Source organism: Equus przewalskii, chromosome 5 (assembly GCF_037783145.1).
Source record: "Equus przewalskii isolate Varuska chromosome 5, EquPr2, whole genome shotgun sequence".
Classification (NCBI taxonomy): domain Eukaryota; kingdom Metazoa; phylum Chordata; class Mammalia; order Perissodactyla; family Equidae; genus Equus; species Equus przewalskii.
Window position 1 is genome coordinate 72,468,436 of NC_091835.1, and position 17,896 is coordinate 72,486,331.

The following is a 17,896-nucleotide window of genomic DNA, read 5'->3' on the forward strand; positions in this document are numbered from 1 at the left end:
GGCAGAAAAGTCAGTGTCAGAGTGATGTGGAAAGAGAAAGACTCATCCAGCCGTTGCTGGCATTGGGAATAGCAAGAGGCCATAAGCCAAGAAATATGAACAGCCTCCTAGAAAGTGGAAAAGAAAGGGAAGTTGATTCTCCACTAGAAGTCTGTGTTGACACGTTGATATTAGCCTAATGACACCATTTTGAACTTCTGACCTCCCAAACTGCAGGATAGTAAATTTGTATGTGTTTTTTTAATTGAGATAACGTTAGTTTATAACATTATATAAGTTTCAGGCATTTATCATTATATTTTGACTTCTGTATACACTACATCGTGTTCACCACCAAAAGTCTAGTTTCCATCTGTCACCGTGCACATGTGCCCTTTTACCCGTTTTTTCCTCTCCCCACCCCCTATTCCCTCTAGTAACCACCAATCTGTTCTCATCGATGTATGAATGGGTAAGGAAAATGAGGTATATGTATATAATGGAATAGTACTCAACTACAAAAAAGATGAAATCTTGCCATTGCAACAACACGGATGGACCTTGAGGGTATTATGCTAAGGGAAATGAATCAGATGGAGGAAGATAAATGTCGTATGATTCTACTCATATGTGGAAGATTAAACACTAACAAACAAACACGTAAACACACAGATACATAGAATAAATTTGTGTTGCTTTAAGGCATTAAGTTTGTGGTAATTTGTTCTGAAGAAATTGGAAACGAATACACTGACATTGATGGATTTTCAAATATTAATCCTATCTTGCATTCCCAGAATAAACTAAATTTGGTCATGTTGTCTAATATTTTTTATTTATTACTGGATTTGCTTTGGTAATTTATTGCTTATATGGTTGCTTTTATGGTCATGAAAATGGTGGTTTTTGGGCCTGGCCCCATGGCCGAGTGGTTAAGTTTGCACGCTCTGCTTCGGTGGCCCCGTGTGTGGCTGGTTTGGATCCTGGACGTGGACGTGGCACTGCTTGTCAGGCCACACTGAGGTGTCGTCTCACATGCCACAACAAGAAGGACCCACAACTAAAATATACAACCATGTACTGGGGGGATCCAGGGAGGAAAATCACACACACACACAAAAAGAAAATGGTGGTTTTGTAATTGTTCTTTCTTATAAAATCTTTTTCAGGCTTTGGCATCAAGGATATAGTGGTGTCACAAAATTAGATGAAAAATCTTTCATTGCTGTTTTCAACATTTGGGAAGAATTTGGATCACATTGATATTTTCTTGCCTCGATTTTAGGTAGAAGGTCTTGGTGGAGCCAGCTGTGGCTGCAGTTTTCTTACTGGGAAGTGTTGCACTATGAATTCTACTTATTTATTAGATATATGACAATTCAAATTCATTGTTTCTTCTGGACAGACCCTTCCCTGACCCCTGAGCCGTGTTGAGGAACAGTGCTCTTATGATCCCTAGAGGCCTTCTGCTCTCACAGGCAGGGTCTGTGACACACAGCCATGACATCCTCAGAGAGCCTGAGGATCTAGCTGAAAGGTTCTATGAGATACTAGATCTCTGTGATCTTAGAAAAGCATCCTTTTAAATCTTCTCTGTCTCTGTTTGTAATATGCAGTTAAAAGAAAATACTGAATGACATTTGGCCTGGAAATGTCCTTAGCCAGATTGAACAGTTCACTAGGTATATTTCTATATCCTACATTACTTCAGGCAAGAGTTTTGCCAAACTTTATGTCACCATGTAATAAAGTTTCCCTCTGCTCCAGCTTTCAAGAACATTGACCTCAATTTCCTTTCCCCCAGCAACAAGCTTCAGTCTTGTCAGGTGTTGGCTAATAAGCTCCTCAAATCTCTTATATCTTTTTTCCTGGACCTTTTCCAAAAGCCAATGCCAGCAGTTTTAGGTTTTTGTTACTACAGCCCCCCCATTTGTGGTAGCCAAATCCATTGTGATCATTTATTTTTGCATAACAAGCCATTACAAAATATTAGGACGTGATGCAACAACTTTGTACATTCGCAGAATCTGTGGGGAAGGACTTTGGGTAAGGCACCACAGGAACGTCTTGTCTCTTCTTGACTGTGTCTGGGGCCACACTGCAGCTGTTGAATGGCTGGAGGCTGAAGTCATTTGGAGGCTCTTTCAAACATATTTCTGTGCTTAGTCTGGGATGACTTTCAGGTTGAGCTTAGCTGGGGCTGTTGACCAGAACGCCTGCACATGAAGTTTTTTTTCAGCTTGGACCTCCTCGGTATGGTGGCCTCAATGTGGCTAACACAGGGAAGATGGTTTATCTCCTTATTCAGATCCAACAGCTGATTACATATATTTCTTTACCTTGAAATACTTTAGTGTATCTTTTCTACCAACAATTTTCTCACATAACCAGAGTATAGTTTTCAATTTTAGTAAATTTAACATTGATGCAATCCTTTTATCACCTCTAAAAAATGTATCGGATATTATTATTAGATCTGAAGTTCCTTATAACATTGTATTCCTCCAGTATATGATCCAGCCTAAGATCACATATTTGATATAATTGCCTGGTGTCTTAGTCTCTTTTGTTTTGGAGCAATTTTTATTCCTTTAAAAAAATCTTTTACGACATTGATGAATTGAAGAACACATTCCTAACGACGTTTTTGAAAAAAATAAAATTTTCCTCATTTCCTCATTTTAAACCCTCATTTGGGGTTTAAAAAAAAATAATTCCTCATAATTAGATTCAGGTCATGCATCTGTCACCAGAGTACTCCATAAGGGATATTGTGTCCTATGCTGGGTTGTTGATGGGCTTTTCTGAGGCTCATTCACGTGAGTTTCCAAAGTCTGCCTGTTCTCCACACTCACGGTGAAATCATTCTAGACTCAGAACTGGATGCAGTGCAGACGTTCTGTTGAAAAGAAGTGTTCTTGAGACTCCTGTATGAATTAAGATTACCCCAGAATCTGTTCTTCTCATCATAGTCTCTAACACTTATTTTGACAACAGTGCTAAAAAAATCAACAGTAATGCCAGATAGAAATTACCAGAATGTCCAAGAAACTTGAGCAGATTTTTAAAGAAATATTTGACAGTATGCATAATGAACATCCAGAAAGTTTGATGATCAAGGACTGATAAGGTCAACGTTAGGGTGGAGGGAAGTGAGCAGGAGGAAGGAGGAGTGCAGGTATTTCAAGGTCGGCTTGGCGCTATATTCAGAATAACACTGCCCTAAGGTGTCAGGGAGAAAACTGTCATAAAAATAAATGTTGTCAGATGTCCAGGAGCGTAATGTGACAATCAAAGACTGAGAGAGGAGTGTGGGGGCTAATGGAGGTGAGGAGGAGGGGAAAAGAGGCTCCTCTCAGCATTCCAGGGTGAACCAGACGCTGTCTTCAGAGAGATTTTCCCGAGGTGTCAGAGAGGACACTCTTGGAGCATAATTGTTTTCAGATTTCCAGGAAGGGAGTTTTGGAAGTCTGAGAATGTTGCACAGCCTGCAAAATTTATCCAAATAGAATGAAGGCAATTTATTAGCAGAGTTTTGGATGATGGTAAAGGATGATGGGAGCTATAGATGAACTGAGTATGACAAAGACATTTGGAGAGACAGGGAACAGTGTAGAAAGCAATAGGAAGAGCTACAGAAAAAGAAAAAGAATGCCAAAAATAATAAAGGAAGAAGGAACAGGAGAGTATCCCCAGAAAGATGGAGAAAAAATGTGATGACTCTAGGAAATCTCACTCTTCTGATTGCCTAGCCTCACGGGAGAGCATTCTGTGGTTTGTTCTGGGTGTTCCGGCATGGAGCAGCCGGTCAAAATGAGTGGGAACAAGATGGGGCAATGGTTGGAAATTGACATAAGCAGAGAGAGGGATGAGCCTGACTGGGAAAGGAACAAGAATTAGGGGAAGAACTGGAAGTCCTTTTCCTTAACTACAAAATGCCAACGGTGGAGAGAATTTGTGTTTAGGAGAGATCTTTCCTGACAGTACAATAAGGAACGAGGACACACAGAAGCTCTGGGAAGAATTCCCTGGGTTTCCATCACAGGAAGTACCTGTGAGGTTTATTAGGTACAGCTGAGTAATACTAGGCTTTGCATGTGTGGTAGTCCTGGCTTCGCCTGTAAGTGCATGCTGTTTTTTGTGTAAAATGTGCATATCTAGATTTCTGTGACTATAAGAGAATTGAGACAATAAAGCGTCTCTGCACCCAAACATCACTGGACTTTTTCCCTAGTTAGTCCTGTCATGGGATTCCCACCGGCCTGACCCTCCTTGGTCTATTTTATCTCGTAACTCACAATCACAGCCTGAGGCTGTCATCCACATCCTGCTTAGTCCTTACTTTTCATAGTATACTCCCTTCCTAATGCTTTAAGAAAAGTCCTCCCTCTTGGTCTTCTGCTTATTACCTGAATTTGTCCTTCCTTCCTTCTTTCTTCTAGTAACTCACATTTGTCAAGAGCTTATTAAGCAGTTGCAGTCTTCTAAGTTATGCAGAATAGTGTTGAACAAAGTAGGGTTTTGGTTCTCTTAGAGCTTATTTACAGAGAGGAGAGGCAGAAAACCAGAGAAGCAAAGGGCAAAGAAACAGAGACAAGAAAATATCAGGTAATGGTAACTATTAGATGAAAATAGCATCAAGTACGTGACGGGAAGTTGAGCGTTACTTTAGTTTGGAGGCCGCTGGAGACTTCCCTAAAGGGGTAATGTTTAAGTTGACATTGAATGGCAATAATGTGTGACAGGAGTCACATGCGTTGAGAAAGAATAGGAAAATGCTGTGTCTGTATTCGTGCTTGGTGCGCATGTTCAGATTCCCAAAGCTGGCGAGTCCCTGTGCAGCCCTGTGTGTGTACCTCAACTCGCCTGATGGAAGAACAGGACCAGATCTGATCTTTGTTCCTAACGCCAAATCCTACCAGGTCTCCCATCACCCTAAGGCTTCCCTTCACCTCGATTCTTTGTTATAAAGTCTGTCTCTGGTCCCCTTGTTACCTTGTCTAGTTATTCTTGTTTTGTTGAAACTCAGCCGTGTGTCCTTGCCCGTCCCCGCCCAGGACCGCTGCAGGGTCTTCCAGCTCCTGTGTGGTGTGTGCGGAGGGACGAAGGGTCAGGGTTTGGACTGAGTCCTAGATGCTCCTCTCTAAGACCTCCCTTCAGGCTGAGGCTCGTTTTCTGGTTTCTTCTCAGGGCCTGTCTCTTTCTAAGACGCTCCTAATCAGAGTGCACACTGGGTCTGGGCCAGGTTCGTGATCAGTGGGCAAATCCGGAGATTACAAAGCTCTTTGCAAGGAGGAATATTAAAGTGTCGCAAATTTAGGATGACCTGGTTATATGTTTTCATATTGCTTAATATAGAAATTATAATAAAAACAATAGCACTTCTTGAATTTAAAACATCTAAAAATATATTATGAATAAAATTAAAGCATGTGTTAGACTGGAAAACCTTATAATTTTTATAAAACATTCATATTTCTTTATGCTCTATAAGTCTTTAAAACGGTAAGAACAGAAGACACACAGATTAAAAGATTTGAACAGGCAAATCATGGAAGAGGAATTCAAGTGGTCAATAAGTAATTTTAATGTGCTCAAATTTACTGTAACCTGAGAGATGCAAATTAATGTAACAAATATTGCTTGTGAGCTATCAGATTGGCAAAAGTAACTTGAGATGACATTTACTGCTGGCAGACATGGTTGGAAACGTGCTCCTATATTTGTTTCTGTTAATATTAATTTTTAAAGTCTTGTGACCCTGTCAGTTTATTAAACCTATCAAATTAAAAATACCTATATGATACAGAGTTCTATAGCAATAGATGTAGAAACATTTGCACATAAGAGTACTTCATGGCTTCATGATAGGTCGCAGCAAAAAGTGAGAAGTGACCTGAATCCCCATTAACAGGTAATGCTGGAGTAAATGATGATATGACAAAGCCACTGAGAGAATGATACAGCTCTACAGTGGCTGACTTCGAGTTTTGAGAAGTAGTGTTGAGTGTACAGAGAAGAAAGAATGGTCGAGAGTATAATGCCACTTTGCATACCATTTTGTAAGACACAAACGCATATACATATACATTTGTATATATACCATTTGCATATGATAATAGGAATATGGAGAAATTTATTTAACATTTGCTTTTTGGTTGTGGTGACAGTCATAGTATGGAATGCTAGGCATGGAGGAGTGGAGATAAATGACTATGCATGTATTCATATAGGCCTAAAAGTGTTTAGGAGATATGCAATTACCACTTAATAATGGCAGTTATCTCATTGTCTTGGAAGGTCTGGTGACTTTTCCTTTCTTATGTATACTTCTATTTTAACTTGTTTTTGGTAAGGAAAATTGAGCCTGAGCTAAAATCTGCTGCCAATCGTCCTCTTTTTGTTTGGGCAAGATTGTCCGGGAACTGACATCTGTGCCAATTTTCGTCTATTTTGTATATGGGATGCCACCATAGAATGGCTTGATGAACAGTGTGTAGGCCTGTGCCAGGCCCCGAATCCACAGACCTGGACCGCCGAAGCAGAGGATGCGAACTTAACCACTACACCACCGGGCTGGCTCCTTATTTTAATTTGTATAATGAAAATTATAAAATTTATTAAAGGATGGGGAAGAACAGTAATAAAATGTTTTGGAGATGTGTTATGGATTTAATTTGATTTTCTTAGGAGATATATACTTTTACTTCTTATTTTCTAAGTAAGAATAAATATCTTGAGGCATAAATAAATTGACAATAAATTGGATGATAGATGGATAGATAAAGGTTGGTTTTACATGAAATATATTACATAAAATTTGACAGATGCGACATAAAATGGAAGAATGTAAAGACGTGGGAATGATCTCTGTCTAAGTTTGATATCACATGACCAACCCATATATATGCTGTTTATCTTAGTGAAAAAATTTGGTGCTATGTCTGACTGTATTTTAAATATTTACGTATGTTATGTTATCAGTGAAGTTTTAGATCCCTCTTAAATTGATAATGCTAAAAAATATTACTTAAACCATTATAATGTCATCAAAATTCCCATAATTCAGAATTTCAAAGTCTCCAAACTCTTTGAATTCACTCTGAAAGCTGGTGTAGATGATAGACGAAAGTTGAGCTGTTCTGGTGGAAACCTTGGTGAGGGCTTGGAATTCTCTTACTCTGTGTTCTCACTCCACCCCCAGCATTTGAGGCTCTGAATTGTTTGTATTTTTATCTTACTTGTTGTGCCAGCAATCAATTTATTGCCTCTCAGTTCCAAATTCACCCCTCAGTATTTACTCTGCCGTAATGGAGAGAATTCACTTCACCGTTTCTCTTTTCCAGTGACCGTGATGCTAAGCTTTCTCAGTAGAGGCCGTTGGAGAGAAACCGCAGGAGGAAGGTGCTTGCTTTCCTGTGGTTTCTGGTGGCAGCACAGTGGGTCAGCAGTGTGGGCATATTTGGTTGAGTTCTGCCCCAGTCAAGTGCTCAGCATTTGCAGGCCCTGGGGGAACCTGTGGCTTTGGTCTGGACTGGCACTAATCTTTCCACAAGCCTCTTGACATGGGAATTGACAACCCAAAACCTCCTTTCTGCGCCCATCCCAATTCTCTCTACAGGGCCTTGCTATTAGTCTGGAGGATTCCCACTGAGCTGCAGCTCTGTCTGCAGGCCCCATGTGGCTCAGCTGGACTCTGAGCCACCCCGCTGCCCCCGTCGCCTCTGCACATCCAGGGCATTGGCTGCTGACTGTCTGCTCCCAGTTACACTGGGTGGGGGGTTTCCCTGCTTCCCTGGTCACTGCAGGTCAGCTTCTGTCAGGAAAACCAGCAAGCTTCTCTACTATCCCGTGGATTGACCTGCACCTTCACTTCTTGACTGAGGTCTGGACCACAATTTTAGGGAGGAGGCTGCTTTCCATGATTGTCTTGTCTTGGATAGTCTCCTCAGCTCTGTTGTTCCTTATAGAGCGTCCTTCTAGTTACTCATGTATCAGAATTCAGTAATTCTTTATATTTAACTTCTCCTGTTTGAGCCCTTGTGTTGTTTCTAAGTCCTGAGTGGACCCTAATGGATACACATTTAATCTCCTTTCCTCTGCAAACCAGTCATTATCTTAACCCCATCTGGTGGCTCTCAGTGCCTCTGCATTGTCAAGCACAGTGGCAGGCAGACAGTGGCCCTTGATGTGTAATCTGTCTTCTAGGCAACCCTGAAATTTGGTCCAGTTTTGTTGAAAGGCCTTGAGTATGTGGCTGGTAGAGTTCATTCCATACTGGGTATAACCAGAGAGCATCTTCAATATCTGTGTTACTTCCTTCTTCACCTCCTTTTAATCTTCCTCTCTTTCTTTTTCACTTCAGAATATGTTTTAAATTTTTATTTTATTTTTTGGCATTGTTTTATGGTAACTCTTCACCATGGTATGACAACTCTGTGTCTCATGGCAGAAACGAGGTTACCTATGACAAGGACATCTGCTTGCCTTTCAGAGAGTAAAGTCCCCTCTCTCAGGAATTTCTTCTGCCTTTCTGCATTTGCCTGATGGGGACCCATTGGCATGTGTTGGTAAGTAGAGTGACTGTTGTTGTTGATAGGCTCTCCTATAAAGGCAGGCACAGACCTCTAGGGCTTATTTACTACTTGATGCAAGTTTGTATCCTTAAACGACCTTTATCCTGTCCCCTGGTCCTCCATCTCTTGGGTTACCACCAATTGACTCACTGTTTTTATGAATTTGGCTTTAGAAAATGCCACATATAAGTGATGTCATACAGTACTTGTATTCTCTGTCCGACTTATTTCACTTATCATAATGCGCTGAAGTTTCATCCACGTCATCGCTAATGACAGAGTGTCCTTCTTTCTCATAACTGAAGAATATTCCATTGTCATTTTCTTTATCATTCATCCGTTGTTGGGCACGTAGGTTGTGTCCATATCTTGGCTATTGAGAATAATGCAGCAGTAAACATGGAAGTGCAGATATCTCTTTGATGTTCTGTTTTCATTTCCTTTAGGTATATACCCAGAAGTGGAATTGCTGAATCATATGTTAGCTCTATTTTTAACTTTTTGAGGAAACTTCATAGTGTTTTCCATAGTGGTTGTACCAATTCACCTTCCCAGCAACAGTGCAGAACGATTTCCTTGCCTCCACATCCTTGCCAACACTCATTATCTCTTGTCTTCTTGAGGATAGCCATTCTAACAGGTGTGAGGAGATATCTCCCTGTGGGATTGATTTGCATTTCCCTGATGATCAGTAAGCCCTGGAGATCTAATGCCCAGTAGAGTGAACATAGACAACAATATAGTATTATAATCATCAAACTTGCTAAGACACGAGAACTTAATTATTCCAACCACTAAAAATAAATTATAATTATGTTTCATGATAAAGGTGTTAATTATTGCTACAATGGCAATTACATTACAATATATAAATGTATCAATTTAACACATTGTACACCTTAAATTTATACGGTATTATATGTCAAATATATTTCAATTTAAAAATGAGGGAATAGATGTTCAGTGCTGTTCCAGACGACAAGCTCCTCCCAACGAGAGTATGTTACAAAAAGGCATCCTTTGTATGAACAAGAACAACTTTCAAAGTGTTAGAGCCACTTAACTTCAGAGAAACCTTTAGAATGTAGTGACTTGGTATTATTCTAGATATTCTAGGAGATGTTCGGTACCCCTGGTTGGAGTGCTGGATGGGCCCCACATTTGGTTGTGTTGTGAATGTGCATTCTGTGCTTCCTTGCTGTGTTTCCTTAGCAGCTGGGGTGTGTTAGAATACAGGGAAAGTAGTTTGAGATGTCTGGGCCCTACTCAACAACTGCAGAGTGACCTGGAACACCATTACGGATTTGTGTCATGTTTCCTTTCCTTGGATTACACTTTCCCAAGAGACGACATGGTTGATTTCTCAGCATCTTCAAGAGTTCGTTCAAATTACCTTTTCAGTATGGCTTTTTTGGCTACCTTATCTGAAATTATAATTGCTCTTTGCATCTCCAATGATATTCTCCTTTCCTTTTTCTTGTATTATTGTTTACTAGGGCTTATCACCTTGCATAGAGTATATTGTTTTCGTTTTTTTCCTTCCTTCCTTCCTTGCTTCCTGTTTACTTTTTAAAGGATGAAGTCCCACAGTAGGAGGTATGGCATGGAAGATTTGTGTGCTTTGTTCATTGCTGTTTCTCTAATGTCTAGCATTATTCCAGGCACTTAATGATGCTCAATAAATATCTGTTGAATGAACAGGATGGATTCAATGAACACCTTACATGACAAATGTTCATTTATCTTTCTATCTTCTTTCTCTTTGACTTGGAATTTTTACACCAGAATTGCTTCACTCCAGAGGGATCATATCAGTGTTGGGCTCACTCTGTGTGAATGTCAGACGACCTCACAGACATGTGCAAGAGGGAGACCATAGCTTGAAGAATGCACAGCCTGACTTCCAGAGGGTAGGTCTCATGTCAGGCTACTCTCCCCTGATTATTCCCCTTAGAGGGGACTGAGGGCTAAGCAAGCTGTAAGCTTACAACTTCTAATGTCTGTGAAGGGAGTCCGGCAGATCTGAGTAAGTCAGGGAGGCTGGGTGTGGGGCTTCTCCAGGTTGTCAGAAGAGCTGTTCCTCACGGTGCCGCTCTAGCCTACGAGGTAAGAAGAAGCCTGGAAAAAAAGCAGTTGCCTGGGAAATATTTACTAAAGGAGACTGTTGAATTGAAGCCTGTTTCAGAATTGAGGGACTGATGTGATGATCTTTCCAACGGCCTCTGGCTGTGCTGTTGATTCTCCAGTGTTTTCTCTGAGTAAGAACATTTCCTGGCATTAACTAACCCGGATTTTGATCTGGCAGCTCCTTATTGGTGCCCTCTGCCTATAAAATGTCAGGATGTGGAATGCTGGAGCCACAGTCTTACCTTCTCCTGGGGTCTGAAGATTTCCTCTCTGCCCTCCCTGCTCTTCAATTGCCATCATGAAGCTCCTGGCGTTCCTGGTCCTGGTGGCCGTTTCCACCTTCCTGGTCTCTGGCCGTAAGTAAAGATTCTGACCTGAAAATAAGGTTTGGAGGAACAGTTCACCAAGATATGAGCTCTATGTGGACGTGGGTTTTGGGGAGCCTAGAGTGCTGGTGCCTCCTGTCCTCTACTCCACTATTCTGTTCCATCACCATTTGGACTGCCCATTCAAGAAGCATTGAGTACCCTTAGGCTTTTTCTATTTCCGTCAGATGTTTGCTCATTTCTAACCTTGGAACCCAACTTCATTGTTCGTGTCAGTAAATATGTTTAAGAAGGTTTCTTTCAGGAGAGCAAAAATGACATCCTGTTATGTTTTTATGGGATTTATATTATCTGTGCATCTTTCCCTCCTCAGCGTGTGAAAGCCTGCATTATTGTCCATGTTCTCTCCTCCCTCCACACCGCAGACTGGCGTTGCACTTACCTCCTGTTTTTTCTTTTTCTCTTTCAGAGAATGCAACGGATGCTCCCTCTGACACCTCTTCTGGTGAGCCTGCGCTTGCACTTCATCTCCTTCCTGCAATGGCCATTTTCCCTCCCAGCCCCATGTCAAAGCTGCCGTGGGGCACAGGGTATAAGGAATCCTGAAGAGAAGCCTGGGAAAACCATACTCTTGATTCTAAAGTTCATGGTGAACATAGACAATCTGCTTATTTCTTATGCATTAATTAGAGAACATGAAGTCTCTGGCATAGATTTATAGAAATTGTGGATTAATCATTCATTGTTCTCTAGTAGAAAGGACGGGGGAATGTGGTTGTTGTTGTGGCCTGGGATTCTAGTGAGATGTGTGTAAAGTCTTTTTGGTTACCATTAATTGAAAGGCTTAATGTATGGCCAGTGTGAAAATAAGAGGCCAGTTGGGTCCAGAATGAAGGAAGAGAATGTAATTCCAAGGTGACGTAGGGATGAGGGCATTAGGACCACATGGGAGGGAGGGACGAGGGATGTGGAATGCAGGGCCAAGTAGAAGGGCGCTAAGATTTGCTCTTTGTAATGGTGTCTCTGCCTTCTTTGCAGACTGATAACCGCTTTCCTTCCCTGGCCTGAAACCCAAGGTTGTGAACCAAAGCCCCTGGTCATTCTTGGGCTTCTCCCACCGTGTCCCGCACATTCTATGCTGTGTGTGTGTGCTCATGTGGGCATTACGAAGAGCTCTCTTTTCATCCTCCATAGCTCGGGGATTTGTGTCCTTTGTTCGTGAGGACATTGACGCTAGTCAGAGCTCACACCGTATGCCATGCCCTACTGCCTTGTGGGGTCCAATATAAAAAATATCCGGTTTCCTGAATGTGGCCTGAGACAGCATGGCTGGAGTGTGGGAATGGAAATGGAGCTATCCAGTTGTTGAGGCGGATTTTACGCAGATATATGGGCTCTGACTCTTGCTATTTGTAGTAGCTGTGGTGTAAGGTACAGAGAGTGATAATCTCATAAACTCCGACAAGTTCCCCCTGAACATGGAGTACTTGATGGCGCATTTGCTCATGTGTCTGCCAGAATAGTGCCAATGTCTCTCACTATGTCTAACGTGGCCCTCACAATTACTGCGGTAATCGATGGAGTCCCAGTTGATACAAAAGCTCTGGTAAATATGACCCCTTTTCAGGCCAGAACCTGAAGGGAGAGATTTTTACTGCAGTCAAAGAAGGGAGATACTATTGTCCTAATCTGAGGCACATCTCCTTACTCCTTCTTCTCTTCTCCTGTAGCGTTTACCCCTCTGCTCACACTCGTTCATTCTGCCATGGCAACTATTCTGTTCTAGGTGCTTCTGTGGGAAGACACCAGAACGTCAGTCCCTGGGGGATTTCCTTGTTGCCTCTGGGCAGTAGTCCCTGTGAACAGGAAGACATGTGGATTTGGTCTTTTGTGCTCATGCCTGGGCAAGGCATTTGTCTGTCTCTTCTATCAGCCTCAATGTCCTTGGAGGGAACCCCCAAATTCTTTCTGCTCCACCAAGGACAGTGCTAGGAAGAGTGGGGTAAGAGGAAAGTGGGTAGCCAGGCTTAAGGGATGACTGAATTGATGCCATTTGCTGAGATGAAATCAGAATGAGAAATGTATATCCAAGCTCGTGTGGGACAAATTTGGTTCCATGAGGAAGAGTCACGTTTCTCACCTGGAACTTTTCCTCCTAATTTCAGCTGCCTCCACTGCTGCCGTGACCACTGCCCCTGCTTCCACGACCTCTGCCGCCAGCACCACTGCTGCTACTACCAGGAAGAACTTTCTTTCAGGGAGTAAGACCACCCATCTAAGTGCTTTCATTATGGGGCTCCTGGGTTCCCTATTCTCACAGTAAAGTATATTTGAGGGGCAGTGAGGAGAAGTCATGAGAAAAGCCCAGTTTTCTTCTCATTATTCTCTAATTCCTTGTGATTTCACAAATCAAGTCAACAGATACACATCAGAGGAGCCAGGAGGGTACAGCTTCTCATTTACCAATTTTACCTGCACGGCTCTTGAACTATCAGCACTTAATAGGGAAAATTCATTTTTAGTAGCAATGACATTGGAAAGACTAAAGTAGGTGCCTCATGTGGCCAGGTTACTGTTTATGTTTGTTTTGTTTTTTTTTTTTGGTGAGGAAGATTGATCCTGAGCTAACATCTGTTGCCAATCTTCCTCTATTTTGTGTGTGGGATGCTGCCACAGCTTGGCTTGATGGACTGTGGGTAGGTCTATGCCTGGACTCCGAACCCACGAAACCCAAGCCACCAAGCAGATTGTGTGAACTTAACCGCTGTGCCACTGGTGCAGCCCCCATACTTGTTTTTTAATCAGAAAATTCTTTGTTTCCTTTCAAGAATTTTCCAAAAATAGAAAATGGCTTTATAATGAGGCTTCCTTGAGGCAGAATGTTTTGAGTGTTATTTAGGGTATTTCTGGGAATTTGGAACTGCAAAGAGGATTAGGTACCGTCTTCCTCTTCCTATGTCAGTTTTCCTGCTCCTTCTACTTTTATGTAACGTTGATTACCAAATTTGCTGACTCTGAATATATGCCAGGCCTCATGGTATACACCTCACATATATAATGCATTTAAATCTCATAGTAACTCTATGAAATAAACATTTTAAAGAAGAAGAAATGAAATAGTTACAGTGAGAAGTTTCCCCTTATCATATGTGCAATAAGAAACGAGCTTTGATTTGTACTTAACCCAAATCCTGAGGAAACTTTTTGAAATATTACTTTTTATTGTTTCAGTGTCTGGACCAATGCTTGGCACCTTGCTCAAGGATCTGTACTGGGTGGCTTATGGGTGAAAGAATGAGTATTTATGTCTTATCAGAAGAAGTCTGGATAGCTTTGTGTCAATGGGGAAAACTAATACATATTTGCCTTCTTCCTGTTCTCTGTAAGCTTCCGGCCTACCTAAGCTTCCATCCAGGGCTGCACATACAATTTCTCTTGTACAGGAGTAGTTGTTTATCTTCCTGGGATGAAAATCTAATGTTCCTTTTGACTCCACTGTATTCAGTGCCATTTGACCTTTGTTAGTCTCCTTGCTGATTTCCAAGAATGAAGCTACATTTTCCCTCCATTTTTGGAATCCTCATGACTATGTATTTTTTTTCTTTTGCAGGTATATTCGATCAGATAAGGAAAATCCTGGGAAAATGAAACTCAGAAACTTTTATGAGATAGAGTCAGACTGGGCCCTCTGCGTGTGATCCCGCTGGGCTGGGCCAGAATGTCCCTTCATCTGATTTAATGCAACTACTTACCATGCCTACCTTCTCTTTCTTACCTCTAATCAGTTTATCTGCTTTCAAATAAAGATTAATAATGAGCAACATCAAAAATAGTATTTATGTTTTATGAGTTGGTGATTGGTTTTCCAATTTGTAGTCAATCCAAGTGACAGATACTTGTAATTTTATCTAGTCCTCTGTGTTACTGTTAATGGTTTTTTTTGCACGTTTATCCAATTTTTTTTTTTTTTTTTTAAGATTTTATTTTTTCCTTTTTCTCCCCAAAACCCCCCGGTACATAGTTGTGTATTCTTCGTTGTGGGTTCTTCTAGTTGTGGCATGTGGGACGCTGCCTCAGCGTGGTCTGATGAGCAGTGCCATGTCCGCGCCCAGGATTCGAACTAACGAAACACTGGGCCGCCTGCAGCAGAGCGCGCGAACTTAACCACTCGGCCACGGGGCCAGCCCCACGTTTATCCAATTTTTTAAAATAAGAAACAATCCTTGGGTCTATCACTAGAGACTAGAGATTTCTCTGACATGAATTCTAATCAACACGTACCAGGCACTAATGTTTAGTTTTGAGTCTACGAAACTCTACTGCTAACTGACCCGTAAGTATTGTCTTATCTGCAATGACTTAGGAGGCGAGAAAGGGAAAAGCAGCTCCTGACATCTGGGAACTGGCCTGGCCCATCCAGGCTTTGGAGTTGTTGAGGGCTGACCTGGCATCACAGCTAGGAAATGGTGCTCTCTTGCTGGACACAAACAATCTCTCAAAACACCAACATCCACCAAGGGCACTCGGTGACTGTGACGGAGTGAGGCAAAAAAAGAAGATCACTTGATAATTTTGTCTCAGTACAGATGCAAAACAAAGTTAGTGCACAAACCATAAAAAAACCATAAAAATCCCCAGTGATTGCTGCTTCATAACCCATTACAGACTTAGCCTCACTCTCATCTGTTCTCCTCTAGATAAGATTTGTTAAGATACCCCATCCTAGCATCACTGATGCTCCCTGACAGCATCCAACCCAGAGCAAAGGTCTGCTTCCCTAAACCCTCCCCCACATCACCCAACATGAGCCCCAAACTGTAGCAAATCCTTTCTAACACCCTTGTAGTAAGACACCTCTCTGCGATTCCCCATGGCTTATGTTCTCCCCCATTGCAATGAGTAATAAACCCAACCTTTTCAACTACAGCTGTGCTCCTGGAGGGTTTTGGCTGGTTTTACGCATCTAAATGCATGATCTGGATGGATATTGTATATGAACAAGGCATGGTGCCTGTGTCCTTTTTACGGTGGATATCTGCTATGTTAACTTTTTGCCCAGTTTTGACATGCTGGTTAAATGGGAACCTTTGAAATTGCCTGAGCTCTCACTAACAGTAAAGTAAGCAGTCCAAAATTCAAGGAGCACAACATGTCCTTAATGCTCTTATTAGGGAAGTGATTGGAGCTGGAATTTGATTCCTACTAAATCTTTTTTTAAACAATTCTGGCATGCCAGTGAGTAACAGGTAAACGAGACTATCAAAGATCAAACAAGGTGTGTCCTCTGGTTGTTTCAGCTGGACCTGGTGTGACAGAGACTAGGAAGCGTGCCAGGCCGAGAGGATTCAGCAGACCCTCGCAGACTCAGCTAACGCCTTCTTTTCCATAACAGTCTCTGAGTCCACCCAGGCGCAATTGGAATTTTCACAGAGTGGAACTCGGTGCACATTTACTGTATTGCCACAGGGATATTTGAGTTTATTAGCATATTGCCCTAATCTAGTTAGAGAAGATTTGAAGTCAGTTACCATTAAGGGGAAATTAGCATATACCAAAATAATTGCTTCCTCAGAGGAATAAACTCAGAGAGTTAAGACCTGTAGCATCCACATGATAACTAGAAGGCAGGTGAAATTTTCAGCTAATATTCAAGGCCTAATCCTATCTGTGAAATTCCTGGGAATTATGTGGGTTCCAGCAACCTGAGACATTGCTCAAACTGTGCAACACATGAGTGTGTTTTTAAGAGCCTGCTAATAAGCAAGAAGGTCGGAGACTAGCAGGGCTATTCTGGTTTTGGCTAAATCATACTCCTATTCTAGAAATCCTGTTAGCCTCTTCTCACAAAGTCACCCGACAGAAATCTGAATTTCAGCAGGACCCTGAGCAGAAACTCTTAATAGATTTACTGAGAGCTGACCCCAGGCAATCCCTATGAGTCCATAGGATCTGACTGTTCATGTGGTAGAGGTCATCATACCTGTACAGACTAGAATCTTGGCAGAAATCAAGTAGGATTTCTTTGCAAAGTTGTCTTGGGTTTTGGACTTGAAAACTACTTGAGGCAGATTCTTCTCACAGACCACTTGATAAATAGTTGCTAGCTTCTCAGTGGTGTTTGACAAAACTCTCCCCAGCATTGAAGAGCATCAGGTTGTCCTGAGGCCACACACACCTGTGGTTTCCTGTTGTGTTCTGCATGATGCCAGGGCAGCACAGACATGCTCGTGCACAGAGTGGACATTTATTTTTAAGAGCGTGTTAAGAGAGGAAGTTCAGGGAAAGCCCCACACATTCACAAAGACGTTATATCACTATTTGTTGGGTGGACAACAGAGATCTCCCAGGACCTCCCTGGTCTCATTCCTGAGCACTCTGGGGCGAAGAAGTGGGATTGGATTACCCACGGCAGTTCCCGAATTGAGGACCGTGTTGCTGTTAGGAAGTCAGTTTCAAGCAGGCTCTGGAGATCCTAAAACATTGATGAAAGAAAGCAAGGGTAAGCTGCCACAGCGAGTAGAGTTGAAAGCTCTTTATTTAGCTGTGGACAAAGATTAGGCTCCTGCCCTTAGGGAAGCATTTAGATATTGGAGACTCCAGGGCTGCAGCCAAGAGTCGCCTGTATTGTCAGGCAAATGGGCTCTAGGTGCCGGACAAAAAAGTTACTTGTGTGATGCACTCAGAAAAGGAAATCTCTTTGAGAATTTAGTAGAGGGATTAACATCATAAGGATATGAAGAAAATAAATTGCTGCCTAGGAAAGGGATTGGAATGGTGATGATGCACCCTATACATACCTGGGTTCATGAAAAGAGCATGCATGGGGAAGCTCAGATCAGGCCCCCATGGGCTAGAGAGGACACATTCACCTTGAACACAATGGAAAGA

The 17,896-nt window shown here is 42.0% G+C and overlaps 1 protein-coding gene across 4 annotated transcripts in view; it reads left to right on the plus strand.

Annotated features, from left to right (window-relative positions):
* The window catches only part of MUCL1 (mucin like 1), a 56,006-nt gene extending 41,168 nt beyond the window's left edge, over positions 1-14,838 (plus strand). For 3 of the 4 annotated variants that reach the window (XM_070619616.1, XM_070619614.1, XM_070619617.1), the window contains 5 exons: positions 10,341-10,465; positions 10,861-11,038; positions 11,478-11,513; positions 13,174-13,269; positions 14,619-14,838. In XM_070619616.1, coding sequence (XP_070475717.1) covers positions 10,981-11,038; positions 11,478-11,513; positions 13,174-13,269; positions 14,619-14,656 — 228 coding nt within the window. In that variant the 5' untranslated portion in view covers positions 10,341-10,465; positions 10,861-10,980 and the 3' untranslated portion in view covers positions 14,657-14,838. Of the gene's footprint in view, positions 1-3,837; positions 4,048-10,340; positions 10,466-10,860; positions 11,039-11,477; positions 11,514-13,173; positions 13,270-14,618 lie in introns of those variants that run through there. The other variant, XM_070619615.1, reaches the window with a different exon arrangement.
* The last annotated feature ends 3,058 nt before the right edge of the window (positions 14,839-17,896 follow it).